We start from the raw sequence: 20,621 nt of genomic DNA, 5'->3' as shown, positions 1-20,621 counted from the left end.
AAAAAAAAAAAAAAAAAAAAAAAGACAATCTTTGGGTTTTGAGTGATTCAGCCATTGGCTGAGTGAAGAATGAACAAGTGGCCAAAAAGCCAAGGACCACGAATGGCAAATGCAAAGATGCTATCAGGCCAACCCTGCCTACCTCTCTCTGCCCTACTGGGTAACCTTGGCCAGTTCCCTCCCATTCTGAGCCTCCATTTCCACTCTACAAGGAGAGGTGTGACACGCACAAGTGTGTTTCTGAGAGCAGCACACCCTGAAGAGGCAGGAGGGACAGACACCTGGATCCACAGCCCGGAGACCCACAACGGCCGAAGGAATCGGCTCCTGCCCCACTCCTGTGGCCACAAGAGTGACAGACATGTGCCCGGGCCAGCAGACCCTCCACACAAGCTCACACACGGACCCAATAGCGACAGACACACTGCAGTGAGAGGAGTGCCTGTGCACCATGGGGAGAAGCTGACTCCTGGGGATATTTCAGGGAACACAATGACAGACAACACGGGTCCTCGCCCTCTCCTGAGGCAGCGCTAGGCAGTACACAACATAACATAGAGACCCACACGTAACAGTGTGAGACACAGGACAGGTGTGCAAAGAGAATCACAAACACAAAACAACAACAACAACACACGCACAAAGCCTGAGTCGCCCATAGGAGGCCCACACCCAGAGTCCAGACAGACACACTAACCCACCCAACTGACCAGTACGGGCACAAAGGACCTTAGGTAGACTACGGGTACCCCAGCGAGCACAGTGATTGTCCCTAACCCACAGCACGCGCGCACACACACACACACACACAAAACCCAACACACACACAAAACCTGACACACACATGCCGTCTCCAGTTTAACACCTCACTTATCCTTTTTTCCCCTTCCTGGTCTAACCAAACATTGAGCAGCCCCTAGGATCCCAAAGTCTCAGAGCTAGAAGCGTGTGTCTGGGAAGTGGGGGTGGCGGGATGGCCTTGGTCACCGCCGAGCCACCTCCCCCTGCTGCCCTGGCCCCAAGGCTGCGGGGGCTGTTATCTATGAACAAACTGTCCTTGGGGTCAGGGACAGCAAAGAGCCAAAGGTCAGGTCGATGCCTACCCCAGCCCTTCCCCCAGTGGCAGCCAGTTCTTGGGGGCGGGAAGGAAAGGGGACAGGGGAACCGAAAGTCAGGTGTTCAAGCCCCACAGGGCCCGCCAAGGAAAAGAGACATTCAGTAAGAGGCGGAATCGGTGCCTTTAATGGTCAAACACAGCCAATATCCCACTTCCCAGGCAAGAACTTGACTTCAGTAGAAATTCCCCACACCCTGGCCTTTCTGGTTTCTCTTAGACACCGCTGGGGGATGGGCATCCGAGAAAACGAAGGAATCTTCTCATCTCCACCCCTCTCCCAGGCCACGCCAAAGACACAGTGGTAACGGCCAACACGGGGCCATGGTGGCCGTGACGGTACCATAATGGTCAATGGCGCACTCATGTCCCATGGCCCATACCGTGGCCCTCTGAGCACCCAGTGGGCCAGAAAAGATGTCATGCAGGACAGTGGCCAACTTGGTACCTGCTGTGCCAAATCCACCGAAACATAAGTGATCCCAGCCCCCAGTGGGTCACAGACGTCACTGAAATGGTATCATCATCACACCCAAAAGGCCAACCACGGTGTCATCCCAGATGGCGGCCACTGAAGCACCCAAGGGTTCAACCGATAACATCAGTCAACGTGGCAGTCTTGGAGGCACCCCACGGGGCCACCAACGTTGTCCGTGGTGGTTGTCCCGGTACCCGTGGGTCATCATAGCAAGTAATACACAAACCAGATGTTAACCCATGGGACAAGCAGAGTGGCGCCAGAAGGGTCAGGCCCCAATAGCCCGAGGTATGAGCCACAGCGCTACCCACCACCACGGTCCACGCCCCGCTAGGAGGCGTTAAGCAGGGAGCGGGAATAGAGGCCCTGGTAGTAGACCCCAGACTCCCCATTCTCAGCCCCGTAGCCCCCAAACCCCACGTCCAGTTTGGGAGGCGCCGGCGTCTGTTCCGACATCAGGTTGTTGATGGAGAAAGGATGGTTGAAGTTGTAGGGTGCGTCGAGCTTCAGCTCCCCGGGGAGCTCCAGGCCAGTGAAGTAGGGTGTGGAGGAAGTGGGTGAGCCACAGTCCAGAGCCCCCACGTCCTCCCCGCCCCCCTGGGCCTCAGGCTCCGGGGGCGGGGGCGGGGGCTGCGGCGGGGAGGTAACAGCGGCAGCAGCGGTGGTGGTCGAAGCGCCGGACCCTGTACCGGCCCTGGTGGCAGACGTCCCACTGGTCCCTTTCTTCACCTTCTCCTCCAGCTTGAAGCGCTTCTGTCGTCGCAGGTAGCAGCCATTCTCGAACATGTTCCCGGAGCTGGGGTGCAGGGCCCAGTAGGAGCCCTTGCCCGGCTTGTCCGGGGAGCGCGCCACCTTGACAAAGCAGTCGTTGAAGGACAGCGAGTGGCGGATGGAGTTCTGCCAGCGCTGCTGGTTCTCCCGGTAGTAAGGGAAGAGGTCCATGATCCACTGGTAGATCTCGCTCAGCGTGAGCATCTTGCCAGGTGCCTGCTGGATGGCCATGGTGATGAGCGAGATGTAGGAGTAGGGCGGCTTGGCATGGGCCAGAGGTCGCCGGTAGCCCTTGGGCATCTCCTTCCCGTGCACCAGCCCGGGCCCTGGACCCCCATACCCGGAGCTGCTACCTCCGCCACTGCTGGCACCCAGGCCCGGGAAGGGGGGCCCCAGGGGCGCCGAGGGGGTGGGTGGTGCCAGGGGTCCTGAGGGCAGCGGGGAGGCTGGGAGCCCCCCAGGGGAGTAGGGAGAGCTTAGAGGGTTTAGGGTCATGTAGGAGTTGAGAGGCGCCATGGTGGGCACTGGGGTCACGGGAGAGTAGACCTGCAGGGAGAGAAAGACGGGGAAAGGTCAGTGCATGCCCATTCCCCTGGTCAGGAGGAGCTCACAGGACCCTCTGTGAGACTCTGCACCTGTCTGTTTTGCCTCCCAGTCAGGCACAGTGGTGCACACCTGTAACCCCAGCACTCTGGAAGGCAGAGGCGGGAGGATCGCAAGTTCAGGTCTAGCCTGGGCAACTTACTATCTTAGCAAGACTATAAGTCCCTACTATCATTACCTCTCTCTGGAGACAGCTGTCTCTTGAAGTCTCTTCCTCTTCCTCGTATATCCACTCTGTACATCCCCATCCTCCTACCACCACGCTCCCATACACAAGAGGTCACACTTGAAGTGGTTCTCAAAATATGGTCCAGGACACCCTGGGGAGTCCCTGAGGTCAAAAAGATTTTCCAAATCACACCAAGACATCATTGGCTCCAGGCCTGGTGGTGCACACCTGTAATCCCAGCACTCAGGGGGCTGAGGCAGGAGGATCGTGCAAGTTCGAGACCAGCCTGGGCTACAAAGTGAGCTCAAGGCCAGCCTGAACTGCATAGTGAGACTCTGTCTCAAAAAGACACACAAAAAAAGACATTATTGGCCTTTCTCACTCCCTTTTTCATGAGCATTCAGTGCAGTTTTCCAGAGGTTTCAGGACATGTGATATTGAGACACGGAGAAGGCAGAAGCAACTGACACTCCAGCTGTCTTCTACTGAGACAAACTTATTTGCAAAAATATGGTACCTCTCTTCTCATTCAACTTTTTTTGGCGGGGGCGGCAGACCAGGAATCGAACTCAGGATGTTGCACTTGCCAAGCAGGCACTTGTGCCACTGAACTATATCCCCGCATAGTTATCTTTGTTGTTGTTTGAGACATGGTGTCGCTCTGTAGTCCCGGTTGGCCTTGAGCTCACTATGTAGCGCAGGCTGGTCTCGAACTCATGGCAGTCCTCCTGCCTCATCCTCCTAAGTGCTGGGATTACAGGCACGGGACACCCTACCCAACTCTGAAACATAATTATTTTAATAAAAGCACATGTATCTATAATATAAATAATAGCCTTTAAAAATAATACTGCAGATCGAACCCAGGATCTTTGCAGTAAGCAACATCCACATCCCCATTCCTTTTTTATCTTTTACTTTGAGACAAGGCCTTGCTAACTCACTAAGTTGTCCAGGCTGGGTATAAACTTGCAGTCCTCCTGCCTCAGCCTCCTGAGTGCTGGGATTACAGGCATGCGCCACCATGCCTGGCTCAATTTTGAATATGGTATGTACCAGTAGATATAACCCACATTAGCAGAAACTATTTGGGATCTTTAAGAGTTAAAGGGGTCCTGAGACTGAAAAACTTGAGAAATCAGTTTGTATTTGAAAAATCAATTTTTGATTTAAAAAATTTGAGAAATTTATCAAAATTGGCTGTCAACTACAAAATTGATTTCCTAATAAACTACAGTTCAATTTTAATAAGTAGTTAAAATAAATATCTAATAATCTAGCCAATCTCTAATAATCTCTAATAATGTAGCTCTTTATCACTCTTTTAGATTATAAACCTAATAGGTTCTTTGTTTTTTTCTTTTTTTTTTTTTTTGAAATGAGGACTCCAAACATTGCCCAGGTTGATCTTTGAACTCCAGGATTTAAGTGCTTCTCCTGCCTTAACCACCCACATAGATGGGACTACAAATACGTGCCACTGCACCCCGTTTAAAAATTATTGGTTTAGGGGCTAGGGATATAGCTCTGTGGCACAAGTGCCTGCCTGGCAAGCACAAGGTCGTGAGTTCGATCCCCACTACCACAAAAAAAAAAAAAAATTATGGGTTTAATTTTATTTTACTCTTTATTAGATTTTGGGAGTGGAGTAGGGAAAGGGTTTCTCTATGTGGTTCAGGCTGGCCTTGAACTCATGGTAATTTTCCTGCCTCAGCCTCCTGAGTGTGGAGGTGTGTGCCAGCATGCCTGGCAAAAAATTATTGTTTTGTTTTGTTTTTTGGTACCGGGAATTGAACTCACGACCTTGCGCTTGCCAGGCAGGCACTCTGCCGCTGAGCTATATCTCCAGCCCTAAATTATTGTTTTTATAGGTCAAAATTTTTATCTGGCCAACATGGTGGTGAATACCTACAATCCCGGCACTCAGAAGGATCTCAAGTCTGAATCCAATCTGGGCTACATATCAAGACCCTGTATCAAAAAAACAACAGTGCTCACTTTGGCAGCAAACTAGAAAAACAATAAAGAAATATGATTAGAAATCACATTTCAACCTAAAATATATCACTTACTGATTTTTATATATGATCAAGTCTGAGATTCATTATAAGCTATAACACTTTTTTTTTTTTTTTTTGTCTGTCTTTTTGAGACAGGGTCTCGCTATGTAGTTCAGGTTGGCCTCAAGCTCACTTTGTAGCCAGGCTGGTCTCAAACTCGTAACAATCCTCTTGCTTCAGCCTCCCGAGTGCTGGGATTACAGGCATGCACCTCCACGTCCAGCTCTAACACTTTTAAATAGCAATATAAATGAAAAAACACCCATTTAGTTTAAATCTCCAGAAATCATTGATTGTAAAACACGTTCCATTTTCAGAAATGTTCAAATGGGGGAAAGCATGCATTGTACCTCAATAAAACATGGTAGGCATTGTTTTCCTTCTCGAAATCACCCTCTGTATATTCTTTCAAAGGGCTGGGGATATGGCTTAGTGGTAGGGTTCTTGCCTTGTATATATTCTTTCATCCATTTAACCCATATGTATAGGTCTCCCTACTCTGTACCAGGCACTGCCCCCAGTAGTTTCCAAGAAGGATTAGTGGATTAAATTTCCTTTAACCCAGTGCCAGGGACATAGCTCTGAGGTGCAGTGCCTGCCTGACAAGTGCTAGGTCCGGAGTTCAATTCCCAGTACCCCTCAAAATAAAAACTTCCTTTAATCCTTACAACCATAGTGGTGGTGGTGGGTAAAGGCTGGGGGAGGCATTAATAGCATGCCCATTTTACAGCTGAGTGAGTTGAGGCCCACAAAGTTGTCAGGAGTCACACAGGAAGGAAAAGGCACCAAAACTGGGATTCTGAATCCACATGGGCTCAATCCAGACCTGTATCCTGGATCATGCTATAAAAGCAGTGACCAAGGCAGATAGAAATGTCCTCATGGGTCCAGTGTGGTGTCACATGCCAGTCACCCCAGCACTCTAGAAAGCTGAAGCAGGAGGATCACCAGTTGGAGTTCGGTCTGGATAATTAAGTGACTTAACAAGACCCAATTTCAAAATTCAGAAACATAAAAAAGGCCTGGGGATGCAGCTCAGTGGGAAGGCCCTGGGTTTAATAATCCCAGGTGCCACAAAACAAGCCTCAGGAGGGGACAGTGTACCAGGAAGACACCGAACCAGATAAGCAAGGAAAACAGAAAAGCATTTGCAGCTCACCCGCTATCTTCCCTCCATCTGCCCCCATCTGCCCTGCCCCCTCCCCAGCTGGGTCAATCTCCTGGCCCCGGGGTGCTGGAGCGCCAGCAGGAGCCACCTTGGCTGTGGACTGGTGGACGCCATCTGGTTCCCTGCCACTGGAAGCATCTGCAGGTCCCAAAGTCCAGACAGAAGAGGGACTCAAGGGGGCCGCTGAGGGAGTCAGAGACAGGTGGCAACCAAGGCCAGGTCCGAGTGCCAGGCGAGAAAGCCTGTGGCGCCCTGTCCCTCGCTCCAGTAGTGCCCGCGGTCTGGCCTCCTGGGACTCTGGGTTGGCCATTTCTGTCTCTGTGTGCATCTGCCCCTCCTTCAGTGCCTCTGTCTCCCTTCCACACCCCGCGACTTTCTCTCTCCCTCAGTGCACTCTCCAACCCTCTGCTCCTCCCCCCTTCCCTGTTCCTCTCACCGGCCCCAGCCCTGCCACCCTACCATCTACCTGTCCCCTTTGCACGCTCTCCATCCCCACCCCATGCCCTCTTTGTCCAGCAGCAGCACATCTCTCTGCCTGTCTCTCTCCCTTCCTCGGCACTGCGTCTCGTCAGAAGCCCCACACTCCTGCACCCCCGGCTCTCACCCCTAGTTGGGTGCGGCTGCCCCTCCCCAGAATAAGGAAAGAGAGGGGAGGTGACAGACTGAGGTGTTTCCAGAGAGTACTAAATCCCCCAGTACCCTACCCCACTTCTCTAACCCAGTAGGGCTCTCTGAGGCCCCAGGGAACCTCCTTTTCTGGCTCCCCACCCACCGGGAAGTTCTCTTTGAGGTCTGACCTCAAACCCTCCAGCTGCTCTAATCCACCCTAGGCTTTCCCACGCCCCGTGGCTGGGATGAACCCCTAGTGTCCGGGTCTGAACCGGATCTCCCCCAACAGGGCGGGGTTGAGACTGGGGGAAAGCCCTCAGAGGATCTGCACCCCCACCCAGGAGGTTGGATTTTTCTCCCCTTTCATTTCCTTATTGTTTCCAAAGAAGGAAGAAGGGCGTGTCGGGGAGCAGAGGGAGGCAATGGGAAGCCAGAAGCCTGGTTTCCAGTCCCAGACACAGTTTAGGACCCCCCCGACACACACACACTCTGGGAGTCTTCAGATTTCCCACTTTAAAATGGGGGAGCAGAGCCAGCACTTAGGAGGCTGAGGCAGGAGGATCACAAAGAGTTCAGGGCCAGCCTGGGCTACATAATGAATTGAAACCCAGCCCAAACTACATAGTGAGACTGTCTCTAAAAATTTAAAAAAATAATTTTTTTTTTAATAAATAAAATGGGAGACCAGCCTGGGCTACAAAGTGAGCTCCAGGCCAGCCTGAACTGCATAATGAGACCCTGTCTCAAAAAGACAAAAAATAAATAAGTAAGTAAGTAAATAAATAAATAAATAAAACGAGGAAACAGATGGACCAGTGACCTGTAAGGATCTGGGACCTGAGGGGACACCCCAGGGTGATAACTTTGCAACAGAAAGGTATCAGCATCACCCCAGCAGGAGGGTGCTGAGGTGTGAAATGGTTTAGGGACTCTGTCAGTTCTGGGTCTTGGTTGAGGGCAGCTATTTCTCTCTCCATTGTTCTGACAGAGAGCAAGAGGCGGGTCTATCTGACAGGAAGGCAGGAGACCCTGCCAGTGGCCCCCAAACCCTACCCAGCAGTCCATACGTTGGCTCTTCCAAAACATCTCCCCTCCCCAGGGCTGCCTCTCAGCTCCAGCCACAGTTTCTACACAAACTGTGACCCACGAAGCCTGTCCCCCAAACACTGACTTCTGCCTGCACCCACTCAGCTTACTTCCTAAGGTGCGCCCTGGAAGCGGAGTTGCAGTTGTAGTTGATCCACTTAAATCCTGTGCTCAGACTCTGATCTCTGCAGTACCTGGGAGCCTCCACCCCCCAACCTACCACTGAACCTCCAGCCACCCCACCTCCACCTCTCCAAGAACCCAATCCCTTCCCCAGTTGGCTCTACCTGGCCCAACGTGCACCTCACACCTCCCCAGACCCAGGACTGGCCCCTCCTGGGCACCTGGCCAAGCCCAAAAGCCTGGAGATCCAGGAGTCTCACCCGACAGCCTCAAGCCCTAGGCAACCACCAGATCTTGACTCCTCAGAAAGCCCAGCCATGCCAGCCCTGCGCCCCCGCCTCAAGCACAAGTTCTCCTTCCAGGTTAGGAATCCAAGAGTCCAGACCCCGCCATGTCCACCTCCCCACCCTCACAACATTGATTCCTGAGCAAATGAGCGAAGAGGAGTTCTTGCACCGAGAGGAACTGGAGTTAGCTTTGGGGAAGGACTTTCTGTCTGCTAGGGCGAGGGCATTAGGATGTGCCCCTGCTATCTCTGGGAAGGCTTGTCTGAGGTAGGACTGCATGAGGAGTTTAGCAATGGCTGGACGGTGCTGGATGGGGTCGGGGGAGAGAGGAGGTACCCAGTCTGAAATCCTCCAGCCTCTGACTTGGGGAGTTTTGCTGAGAGTGATGGGTAGGGATGGAGTCAGGGGAGACGAAGACTGACTATTGCAAAAGCTGATGGCCACATCTCTTAGTTTCTTACATCTTACTTTTTCCAAAGCTGAAGCCATCTGGATGCCTGTCTGTCTAGGCCACCTGTTACTTCAGATCTCCCAAAAGAAGCTTCACCTCTGAGAACCTCTATCTCTTACCCCTGAGCTCCACCAGCCCCTATTTCTGATCCAATCTTAGATCGACAGCTGATCCTTATTCCTGAACCCCAATTCTCGTTTCCACCCCCCCAGCCCCGTGTTTAAATGAACTCTGTATTCTGACCCTGACGTCCGCCTCAGACTTCCCATAATGGTGACCTCCTCCTCCTTCTTCTCCACCTCTTAAGTTTCTAGCTTTCTCCATCCTTTTGAAGCCCATTTCCTGAAATCCTCCAGCTCTGTTCCCTCTCCTGGAGCTCTCCGATTCCTACCTTTGGCTTATTCATTTTAATACCAAGGATTTCCGAGCCCCAGCAGCCAGCTTTCACGTTTAAGGTGTGACTTGACCCTTGCTTAAGTTTTCTACCCTCCTTAGCCATCGCCCCCACTAGCGTGCCCAAACCGCGCTCCGAAGCCTCGTCTCCTGTCCCTCACTCCCACACCTGGTCTCCGTGTCCCGGGCTCCTGGGTGCCCCAGTTAGATGCCCTCGTCACCATCTGAGCGCATACTGCGGTCCCTGGGCCCCATGAAAGCTCACGTCCCGATACCTGCCCCCCGCTTCCCGCTCCGCCATCCCGGAGGACACACCTCGCCAGTCTCCGGGTAGTAGCTCCACTCGGCCAGGTCATGGGCCTCCATCTTCACCGAGCCCAGCATCCCCCGGGCCTGAGCCCCCACCCGCCCCGGCTTCGGCCCCGGGGGAACACGGAGGGTCCGGATTTCTCGGCGGGCACCGCCTCAGTTGCGACCGGCGCCCGCCCGTCCGACCGCCCGGGGTCCCGCTGTCCCGGGCGCCGAGGGAGGCGGCCACGCTTTATAGCCGGGACACCCCCGCCTTCGCCCGCCCCGGGCTCCCCTCCCACCTCCCCGAGGGCGGTGAGCCCGGACTGGGGCGCCCCCTGCGGGATTGCCAGGAGACAGACCTCAGGCGCCGGGAGCCGCAGCCCCAGGACCCGGGAGCTGGCGAGGGATGCAGGAAAAGCTACAGGTGGGAGACACTGCTGCTACTAAAGAGCTCAAGGGCACAACTCGGGGGACCTTCTACCCCAGGGGGCTTCATCATGTCTATCCCAGAGCGCGAAAAGCTGGTCCGCTGTGGAGGAGAGGGCACTAGGAGCGCTACAGACTCCAGAGTTACCGATATGCCAATGAAAGGACCCGTCAGGGATGGTCAAAATTACATTTCCATTGGACAGACCGAAAGACTGAAACTTCCGACGGCTGCAAATGCTTCAGACTGTGTATAGGGTCAGGAACAGAGGTGGAAAGAATCGGACCCCCGCTTAGACCCCACAAGGGTATCAGACCACCTCCCAAACTCAGGAGCTTCGCCCTCGGGACTCCACTCTAACACTAGCAGGCCGTCCAGGGACTCCAGACCTCTGTGAACTACATTTCCCAGATGGCTCTGTTTCAGCTTCCGTCCTGCGCTTCCGCCAGAGACTACATTTCCCAAAAGGCATAGCGCCTTTTTGGCCGGAAAATGGAGGCCGCTGGGGCGGAGGCAGGCGGGGAGCGGAAGGTGGCCCGCGAGGCGAGAGTTAGGGGCGGGGGCGGGCCAAGGACTGGACTCCATTTCCCAGCGGCTCTGTGTGTGCAGAGTGTGCGCAGAGTCACGGCGTTGGGCGGAAGATGGCGGCGACGGCGGCGTCTACGAAGAGGCGCTTCTGAGGGGGCGCGAGGGGCACGGAGGCTGGAGCCGCGGTAGGAGGCAGGCGGCGTGAGGGCCCCGGGACTAGGGGACGAGAGAACGAGGGCCCTGAAGAAGCAGTGGTGCGGGTGGTAGGACGGCAGCCTGAGAGGAAAACCGCAGTGTTCGGGGCCCCGCTTTCTTCCCCTGCTCAGCACCCTCCGTTGGCTCCCCAGTGCCCTCGCGGCAAAGTTCCCCCGTGGCCCCCACAGGCGCGTTCGCCTGGGAGACCTCGCCGGCTTCCACTCCGTGTCTCTGCTTGTCCCTAGCCCAGCCACACTGGCCCCTCGGTTCCTCAGACCGGCCATGCGCCTTCCCGCTTTGCCCAGCTATCCCCTCTGCCCACAACATCCTCTTACCCCTCTGGCTTGCTAGCTCATTCATTCTTTGGGGCTCCGCGCCGACGTCACTTCCTCTGTGAAGCCCTCCTTTCCCGCCCTCCATCCCGAAGTTAGCCTGTTAAATGCACTCATAGGTCCCTGTTCCTTTCCTTCGTGTCGTGTGTGGTCGAACTTATGATTAGGCTTGTGTGTGCTGTTTGATTATGACCATGGCCATGGGTTCCGTGAGGCCGAGGCTGGTCCTACGGAGGGCTGACCGTCACCCGGGAGATGCCCACCTAATGGTCGTTGAATGAATGAAAATTACTACTAGAGCCACTATTTGGGAGTCACAGGAGAAAAGTCATTACTCTCAGGTGGGAGTGGGGCGATCTACTCTGTGAAGAGTCCACGGAGAGGGAGAGGAACCATGACATTATAATAGCAAAAAAGACTACTAACATTCTGAGATGTTCCTCAGTGGGATGATTGGCTGAAAAAACTGATACATCCTCATGATGAAATGTTTTGCAACTGTAAAAAGAAATGAAGGGACTGGGGATATGCTCAGCGGCACAGAGCCTGCCTGCCAAGCGCGAGGTCCTGAGTTTGAGTCCCAGTATGAAAAAAAAAAAATGAAGGAGAAAAAGAAGTGAAGAAAATCTCCACATATTGATAGAATGGGCTCCAACATACATTAAGTGAAAATAAGTGGAAAGTAGTGTTTCCAGTAGTTATATGGTAGATAGTATAACTATAGTTATAAATAAATAGTTTTATGGTACATAGTCAGCCTTTTGTATCCTGGGCTCTACACCTGTGGATTCAACCAACCTTGGATTGAGCATATTCAGGAAAAATGTGTCATACTGAACGTGTACAGACTTTTAAAAACTTATTTCTTACCCAATACAGTATAACATTTATGTACATAACACTTATATTACATTAGGTATTATACATAATATGGTGATGGAAAGTATGCAGGAGAATGTGCCTAGGCTTTATGGAAACTGCCATTTTGTATAAGGAATGTGAGCCTCCATGGATTTTGGTATCTGAGGAAAGTTGTGAGCCAATTCCTTCGGATATTTGCTTTTAAAAAAAACAAAGCAGTGCTTGGTGGTGCCTACTGTAATCCTAACAGTGTGGGAAGCCGAGGCAAGAAAATCCCAAGTTTAAGCCCGGCCTAGGCAATTTTTATTTTTATTTTTTTGGTACTGGGAATCGAACTCAGGACTTTGCACTTGCCAGGCAGGCGCTGTGTCACTGTGCTATTTCCCTAGCCCAAGCCTAGGTAATTTAACAAATTAAAAATAAACAGAGGCTGGGACATAAGTCAGTGCAGAGATCCTGGATTCATTCCTTAGTACTGCAAAAATAATAAAAAGAAAGTAGTACTTTTTGGTTGGTTCCAGGACTCAGGATAAGTACCAAAAATGAGGAGTACCAACAAAATTGTTTTGGCTAGAAAGTATAGCAAGTCATGAGGCAATCTGCATTAGGTTATAGATTGTGCATTGGGTGCCAGGACAGACTTTTTCCATCAAAATTAGTTGAGTACAGATTTTAATGAGTTTCAAAGCAGTAAGAAAGCAACTAAAAGGTACAACAAAAAGACAAAGGAAACAGTAAAATATTTAGTGGGTCTTGATGTGTTGTCATGAAAAGAGTGGAGGCTGGGCATGGAGGGACACACCTGTAACCCCAGCACTCAGGAGGCTGAGGCAGGAGGATCACCATGAGTTTGAGGGCAGTCTGAACTACATAGTGAGTTCAAGGCCAGCCTGAACCACATAGCAAGACCCTGTCTCCAAGAAAAGAGGTAGAAAGGTTCACTGTTTTGACCCGCTTTGGCAGGTGTCTATACCCTTTGATTATTTTTTGGTCTTTTGAGACAGGGTCTCATTATGCAGTTCAGGCCTTGAACTCACTTTGTAGCCCAGGCTGGCCTCAAACTCGCAACAATCCTCCTACCTCAGCCTCCCGAGTGCTGGGATTATAAGCATGTACCACCATGCCTAGCTTACCCTTTGATTTTTAGGAACAAACCTGGCCTGGAGAAAGTTCCTTTCAGACACTGTTGTGCCTACCTCTTATGAGTTGTGTGCCCTGACTGACCTCCCTGGCCTCCAGTTTCCTCATCTGTAAAATGAAAATCAGTACCTTTCAATCCCCAGCATGCATAGATAAATACTTGAAGAGCTGGTGTTATGAAGTTTAATGAGCTAACAGTTGTATTAGAGTTGTGCTCGGCACAATAGTAAATGAATAGTAAATATTAGCTGTTGTTTTCCCACGAATTACAGAGGCAAAGAGCAGATCCTGAGCCCAGTGATTGGGGAGCATCACTGGTGGGAGTGTTGACAATGTTATTGAGCACCTAGAAGGTGCGGAGATAGATTTTTTTTTTCTGTACTGGGAATTGAACTCAGGACCTTGCACTTGCTAGGCAGGCGCTTGTGCCACTGAGCTACATCCCCAGCCCGTTACTGAGATAGAGAAAGTAAACAAATACACTAAAAAAATCTCCATTCTCATGCAGCTTATGGATATGTAGTGTTGGGGATGACACAGAGCAAACTAAAGCAACACAGGTAGAGAGGAAGGAGCTGAAATAAGGTGGTCACAGAAGGCCTCACTGCAGACATTAGAGGGGGATGAGGACGAAGGGGTTGGTGCTGCTGTCTAGGGGTTGGAAGATTCCATGCAGAACGGAGAGACACAGGCTTTGAGGGAGGGCTGTGCTAGGCCTGTTCACTGGGCAGCGAGGAGGCCAGAGTGGCTGCAGCAGAGTGAGCCAAGCGGGAGATAGAGACCAAAGCAGAAGAAGCCAGGTCCTATGAGACCTCTTAGGCCTCTCTGAGCAAGATGTGGAGGTGACAGGCGGCCTGAAAGCAGGCAGGGAGCAGCTACATAGTTATTCCTTCTGCATACACTTACTAGGAACAGCTACTGTGTGCAAAATGTTTCTTTTACAAAGTCGTTTTCACCTTCTAATTGTTAATCATTATCGCTGGCAATTTATGTAATGTCCAGATATTTTCCAGGTTCGTAACCATGATAGTTGTTTACTAACATCAATAATAATAGCTGTCACCTAATGTTTATGGTGTGTACTAACTCATTTAATCTTCATTATAATCCTGTCACTGTCCAAGTTTTACCAAAGAGAGAACTGAGACCCAGAGAAGTTGTTTCTCATCTCAGGTGGCTCTGTGTGCACACACAAAGGGACAGAAATGGATGGAATTGCTGTTCTGTGTTGCCGCAGGCCGCCGTGGCCACCTCTCCGTGAGGACACTACACTGAGCGCCACCAGATTGCTTTCACTGCATTACCTTCCTCTTCTGCTTTCTGGTTTGTCCATTCAGTTCTTTCTTTTCTTCTCTTAAGTTGTATTTTATGTGCTTTTTTTAAAAAAAAGTATATGTATTTTTCCTTTTTTGGAAAAAGGGAGCATACAGTAAACACTGTCTTTCACTTTATGGGTTTTCATGTTGGATATGCATTCTCTATTACTGTGTAAAGACTTCTTCATTTTGTTTTGTTTTGTTTTGTTTTGTTTTGTTTTGTTTTGTTTTGAGACACGGTCTTGCTTTGAAGTTCAGGCTGGCTTTAAACTCACTATGTAGCCCAGGATGGCCTAGAACTTACAGCAGTCCTCCTGCTTAAGCCGCCCCAGTGCTGGAATTGTAAGCATGTGGCGTCACTCCCAGCCCCTCCCCCATACTGGGGATTGAGCACAGGACTTGTCTCATGCTAGACAAGCACACTGCCACTGAGCTACATCTCTAGTCCTTTTTATGTAATTTTGAGACAGGGACTTGCTAAACTGTGCCGGCTGGCTTTGAACTTGTGATCCTCCTGCCTCGGCCTTGTAAATGGCAGAAGTATGCCTGTTTAGGCTGCATAGTCTTTTAATATGTGGATGTATTACAGTTTATGGTTTTTTTAGCCAGTCTATTTGAAAACACTTGGTTTGCTTGTAGTATTTTGCTGTGGTGATTAATACCGTAATTGATATCTTTCTGTATTAATCATTTTGTAATTTTTCCAGGATGACTTTGTGATAGATACCTAGGTGTCCCCCCTCCCTCCCTTTTCAGAACAGCTCCAAGGTGATCCAGAGAAGGCTGAAATGCAGTGGATTTCAGCAGGGCTGTTCTGGTGCAGGGAGTCCCTGCTGTGTGGGGGGCTCTGGGACTGCTGTTCCTTGGAGCTGTTTTGGGACGTTTGCTCTGGTGCCCAGGCCAGAGTGGAGCCCAGATGGAGAGATAGGAGACCCAGCGCAGCAAGGCAGATTTAAGGATAAAGCGGGGCCTAGAGCTTGATTCAGCCTCTTCTTCCCTAGGGAGCACCTGAGGGCAACCATGGCAAGTGGCAGCGGCGACAGTGTCACTCGCCGGAGTGTGGCATCACAGTTTTTCACACAAGAGGAAGGACCAGGCATCGATGGCATGACCACCTCAGAGAGGGTACGTGTGGTGAGGTGGGCCGGGGTCCGGGAGCCGGGAGCTGTATAGTCCCTGCCCGGGACGGTGCACCCCAGGTGGCAGAGCTGGGGCTGGCCTGGGCTGACAAGGCTGGCTGTGTCATAGGCCTGTTCCCCCTTTCTAGGTGGTGGATCTCCTCAACCAGGCGGCACTGATCACCAACGACTCAAAGATCACAGTGCTCAAACAGGTGGGCCAGGTGTGGGGGAGCACCCATGCAAGCGGCCAGCGTGTTCCTGGGGCAGAGCCCCAATCTGTGCGGTTGGACGAGCTCTCGTCAGCACTCTAGGGCGGGGTTTTGCCCCAACTTGGGCCCCAGAGAGTGGACCCCAGGCTTATCTCGTTAGATCAAGGTCGCTGTGCTAGCCGTTGACTGGACTGGTGCTGGAATTCTGGACTTCTTTGCTCTTCATTGCATTTCCTATCTACCAGGGTCCAGTGCGTTGGGGAAGCCATGTCTGCCACCAGATGGCGATGACCTGAGGGCCATGGGACTCCAAGCGGGCACCTGACCTGGCCTAGGGGTGGCGGTCAGCAGGGGCTTTCTGGAAGAGAGGACCCTCTGAGCAAGGCTCTGGGGGGTGAGGAGAGAGGTGCCACACTAGAGTGCGAGGTCATCTCAAGCAGAACGCGTGAAAGCACACAGAGGCAAAGGAGGGCCTGCTTCAGAACAGGAGGCAGCTGGAGGTGGGAGACAGGTCAGGGTGCCGGGGTGAGAACCCTGCTCTGCTGCTTGCTCAGCGTGTGACCTTGGGGAGTCTGAAACAGCCAGTGCCGATGGTGGTGAGGGCTGTTAAGCCACAGTACCTTGAGCAGAAGGAGCAAGGTCCTGTGCCGGCAGGAGGATGTGTGGTGGGCTTATTCCAAAGAGCCTGCCAGGTCAGGGCCTCAGGAAGTGATTCTCACTGGCACTGGATGTTCGCTGAATGGTGCCAGTGTGTCGCGCTCTCACTGCCTACCAGCACTGCCCTGGTAGGATCTCGCAGCAGTCGTGTGGGTTGGCATTTGAGGTTCTTATTTTACAGTATGGCTAACTGGGGTTCGGAGAGGGGAAACTGCTTGCTCAGCTGCAGAGGAAGGAGTGGCAGAGTGAGGAACCTAGGCCCATGCCATTTCCCCCTGCTGTCCTGTCTGCATTGAGTGGGTCCTGGTTTTATGTCTGTTCCTCTTCCCCAACCCAACCTCCTTCCAGGTCCAGGAACTGATCATCAACAAAGACCCCACACTACTGGACAACTTCCTGGATGTGAGTGATGGATAGAACAGAAAGGGGCCTGGTACAGGGGCTGGGGATGCACCCAGCTGTGGCCTGACACGTCTTTTCTCTGACGTTGGCAGGAGATCATCGCTTTCCAAGCAGACAAGTCCATTGAAGTACGAAAATTTGTCATTGGCTTCATCGAGGAGGCCTGGTATGGGGCCCAGGGTTCAATTCCCGGTACCACACACACTTAAGAAGATGTGGTTACTTGCACATATTTACAGTTGTCGCTCTGCTCCCCCATATGCGAATAGCAGGGCTCTAAGTGGGGGTTGCAGGACCAGACAAGATCCAAAGTTCAGGGGCAGCTCAGACCAGAGGTGTTGGGCATCGTTCTCAGCTTCCAGATGTCCCAGCAAACAGAACATATGTGGTCCCCAATTGCCACCTCCATTTCCCTGAGTTATGGGCCCTGAATTCCCTTTGCACCTGGACCCCGGGTTCCCACTGCCTACCCTATGACCAACTTGACTTTGTCCCTTTTCCTGTACCCCCAGCAAGCGAGACATTGAGTTACTGCTGAAACTGATTGCAAACCTCAACATGCTTCTGAGGGACGAGAATGTGAATGTGGTGAAGAAGGCCATCCTCACCATGACCCAGCTCTACAAAGTGGCCCTGCAGGTGAGTGCTTTCTTCATACCCCAGGCATCCCACCTGCAGGTCGCATTTACAGACTCATCAGCTGGAGTTCAAACCAGAGTCAGGTGACACCGTACATGGGCAAGATGTACTCCTGGTCTGTGGGAACAGACAAGGGATCTGGCATTCACGGGGTCAGGGACTCACCATGAACAAGTCCTTTCTTCCATTGGTCTCTTCATTTATTCATTTAACACGCGCTCTTCACGTACCTCCTTTGTGCGCAGCCCATTAGGTGATGCGAGGGACCCAGAAGTGACCAACACACCTGGGGTCCTACTTTCATGGTGCCCATAGTCCAGTGAGGGAGATAGAGTCCAATGAGAGAATTATGTAATGTTGGTTGTGGACCATGGTATGAAGAGGAACTGCTATAGTGTAACGTTCTTTGGCATTGACGAGCCCAATGAAGCTGTTTGGTCTGCATCCCTTGTGAGTCAGTGTTATTCTGTTGTGTTCCTTAAGGTTTGAGACTGCTAGGTTTTCACCGCCTGTGAACCCCATCAGCATAGGTCCAGACTTGTCTCCACCACCGCTGTTCTACCCCATCATGACCCGGCTCTGAGGCGGGGAGATGGAAACTCAGGAACTGTTAACTGAATGAATGTAGGGTCTCCAGGTGGTAGTGGAGGGCATTGGAGATTCGTGTGTTGTCTCCACGTTTGTCTGTTTCCTTCCTCCCTGGCCCCATGGCAGTGGATGGTGAAATCACGGGTCATCAGCGATCTCCAAGAGGCCTGCTGGGACATGGTGTCTGCCATGGCTGGGGACATCATCCTGCTGTTGGACTCTGACAATGATGGCATCCGCACCCATGCCATCAAGTTTGTGGAGGGCCTCATTGTCACCCTGTCACCGCGCATGGCCGACTCAGAAGTTCCCCGACGCCAGGAACATGACATCAGCCTGGACCGCATCCCTCGTGACCACCCCTATATCCAGTACAGTGAGTGCCGCCTGGCATCGTGCTGGTGCTGCTTGACTTGACTGGCACTTCCTCTCCTCCCTCCCTCTCTCCCCTCCCTTGCCTTGCTTGGCTTTTAGTTCCTGGAGTGCAGTAGTTAAGAGCCTGAAGCTAGGCTCCATCCCAGCTTCACCACTTCCATATTATGAGCTTGAGTAAGTTGCTTCTTTATGGACTTGATTTCTCTTTTTTGTACAGTGGAGATGATAGTGGTCTCCTTCCATGGACCACAGTGAGGTGCCATGAGAGTGTGAGGGAATAGATTCCAGCTAGTAGGGTTTTTTGTTTGTTTTATAGTTTTTTTGCTGGACTAGGGATTGAACCAGGGCCATCCCACTGAGGTTTTTTATGTTCTGAAGACATGGTCTTGCTAAGTTGCCCAGGCTGGGTTCAAAACTTGAGATCCTCCTGCTTCAGCCTCACAGAGTGCTGAGATGATAGGTATACACTGCTGTGCCAGATTGCCAGTTAGTTTTATGCTTTTCTCAATTTCAGATTATTAAAGTAGTTCATATACACTGCATATTTGTCAGGCAGTATGGAAAGGTACACAGGAATGATCCCTCTTCTCCAGTCTTGCCTTCCAGAGGTAAATACTGTTAAGGGAATTATGTTTCCTTCCATACTGTTCCTGTGAACACGCAGATGTTTATGTAAACATAGCGTCTGCATTTGTTCCCTCTTTTGTTTATGAAGTGATGCAGTGCTATTTTTAGCTGAGAGACATTAGAGTGTAGTGGTCTGTGTTCAGATTTCAGCTCTGCCATTGAGCTTTAGGGTTAGTCTTTCCCTAAGCCTGTTTCCTCATTGCTAAGTTGTGCATCGCCTGAGTCACGTTCCTCATTGCTGGATCAAAATAACGAACACCTGCAACTTAAAGAAGGAGCGGCTCATTTTGAATCATGTTGAAGAAGTTCCGGTTCACATCCCGCAGGCTTCAATACCAAACAGCATGACGGGAGGGCCTAGGTGGAGGAAAGCTGTGCGTGTCATGTCGTGAACCCGCTCCGTGTCCCACAGTGAACTCGCTATGTAGCCCATCTCACTGTGTGGCCTTCTCACTTGTGGCAGCCCTCCTGCCTCAGCTTCCTGAGGGCTAGGATTATAGGCATGCATCACTACACCTGGCTTTAGATTGCATTTTATTCACTTTCTCAAATAACATGGAATTCAGTGTGTTTACCACCAGAGGTTTAAGTGTTACTCTTAAGGATAGAGTTGAGGACACTGTATAAGGAACTTCAAGCTCTTTGTCTTTGTGTGCATATATGTATCAGTACATATGTGTGTATATGCATAAAACTAACTGGGGTCAACTTAGCTTTTTACAGTAGGATATTTGAAGTTACTTTTACTCTTGCTTTTCAAGCCCATGCTTTGAACATCCTCATAACTTAGTTTTTATACTCATTAATACTCATGGGACTCATCAAATGCTAATATTTTTGCATTTTTCTAGCCATTTGCAGACATGTGAGTACCAGAGTCCCCCTTCCTTTAGGCCCCAGAAGCCACTTTCTGTCTGTCTCTGGCTCTGCCACTGGCTCTGTGTCTCCCTCTCCCGAGGTCTGGGAGAGGTTCGACGCTGACTGGCTCTGTTCTTCCTCATCAGATGTGCTGTGGGAAGAAGGCAAGGCAGCCTTGGAGCAGCTGCTCAAGTTCATGGTGCACCCCGCCATCTCTTCCATTAATCTGACCACAGCACTGGGCTCCCTCGCCAATATCGCCCGCCAGAGACCCATGTTCATGTCAGAGGTGATCCAGGCCTATGAAACACTGCATGGTAGGTCGGGCCTTCCACCAGCCAGTCTGCACCTTTGTTTGTGTTAGGCAAGTGCTCTACCACTGAGCTACAGCCCCAGCCCATCTGCCTCTTTCTAGAGAAACGGTGAGCTGGGTGGTGCACCCTGAGTATCACACGATCCAGCCTGTAGTAAATGGAAACCGCTGTGTGCCAGAAGCCTGTTCTAGACTGCCTTTGACACTAAAATGTATGCGAGTGAAATGATGTGATATTTGTGAAATACTTTTCTAATATCCCACTTTCTCCTCCAGCCCCCACCAAAAAGGGAGGCTAGAAGTTCCAAAATCTGCAAAATGTTTGTTAATGAGTACATAGAGACTCAATATTTTCTCTACTTTTGTGAATGGGTGAAAACTAGAAAGTCGGGTGGAGGTGTAAGATGTATGCAGGTTGTGGATTGGTCTG

At 51.3% G+C, this 20,621-nt stretch overlaps 2 protein-coding genes across 5 annotated transcripts in view; one reads left to right on the top strand and one right to left on the bottom strand.

The window, feature by feature from the left end:
* Window positions 1–1,219: 1,219 nt before the first annotated feature.
* On the bottom strand, window positions 1,220–9,831 carry Foxa3 (forkhead box A3). 2 transcript variants are annotated; one of them, XM_005413818.2, is made up of 2 exons: window positions 9,628–9,831; window positions 1,220–2,909 (listed from the first exon to the last, which is right to left on the bottom strand). In XM_005413818.2, the coding sequence occupies exons 1-2, from the start codon at window positions 9,694–9,696 to the stop codon at window positions 1,923–1,925; spliced, it is 1,056 nt and encodes a 351-aa protein (XP_005413875.1). In that variant the 5' UTR covers window positions 9,697–9,831; the 3' UTR covers window positions 1,220–1,922. The 2 variants fall into 2 exon arrangements, with proteins under 2 accessions (XP_005413875.1, XP_005413876.1); XM_005413819.2 differs by lacking the exon at window positions 9,628–9,831 and adding an exon at window positions 3,145–3,329.
* Window positions 9,832–10,558: 727 nt separating this feature from the next.
* The window catches only part of Sympk (symplekin), a 28,305-nt gene continuing 18,242 nt past the window's right edge, over window positions 10,559–20,621 (top strand). The window contains exons 1-9 of one of the 3 annotated variants that reach the window (XM_005413816.1): window positions 10,654–10,743; window positions 14,324–14,409; window positions 15,404–15,527; window positions 15,670–15,735; window positions 16,738–16,791; window positions 16,884–16,957; window positions 17,304–17,430; window positions 18,145–18,394; window positions 20,025–20,195. In XM_005413816.1, coding sequence (XP_005413873.1) covers window positions 15,423–15,527; window positions 15,670–15,735; window positions 16,738–16,791; window positions 16,884–16,957; window positions 17,304–17,430; window positions 18,145–18,394; window positions 20,025–20,195 — 847 coding nt within the window. In that variant the 5' untranslated portion in view covers window positions 10,654–10,743; window positions 14,324–14,409; window positions 15,404–15,422. Of the gene's footprint in view, window positions 10,744–14,259; window positions 14,410–15,403; window positions 15,528–15,669; window positions 15,736–16,737; window positions 16,792–16,883; window positions 16,958–17,303; window positions 17,431–18,144; window positions 18,395–20,024; window positions 20,196–20,621 lie in introns of all 3 variants that reach the window. The other 2 variants (XM_013509527.1, XM_005413815.2) reach the window with 2 other exon arrangements.

This window comes from Chinchilla lanigera, unplaced genomic scaffold, assembly GCF_000276665.1.
Source record: "Chinchilla lanigera isolate Chin_1 unplaced genomic scaffold, ChiLan1.0 scaffold00173, whole genome shotgun sequence".
In the NCBI taxonomy this organism is placed as follows: domain Eukaryota; kingdom Metazoa; phylum Chordata; class Mammalia; order Rodentia; family Chinchillidae; genus Chinchilla; species Chinchilla lanigera.
Note: the sequence above shows the minus strand (reverse complement) of the source record. Positions and strands in the feature narration are given on the sequence as shown.

Bases quoted from the DNA above. Each gene is read 5' to 3' on its own strand.
- Foxa3 (XM_005413818.2), bottom strand. From the start codon at position 9,696: ATGCTGGGCTCGGTGAAGATGGAGGCCCATGACCTGGCCGAGTGGAGC. The intron at 2,910-9,627 runs GTGTGTCCTCCG...CTCTCCCTGCAG, and splicing joins ACTACCCGGAGACTGGCGAG to GTCTACTCTCCCGTGACCCC.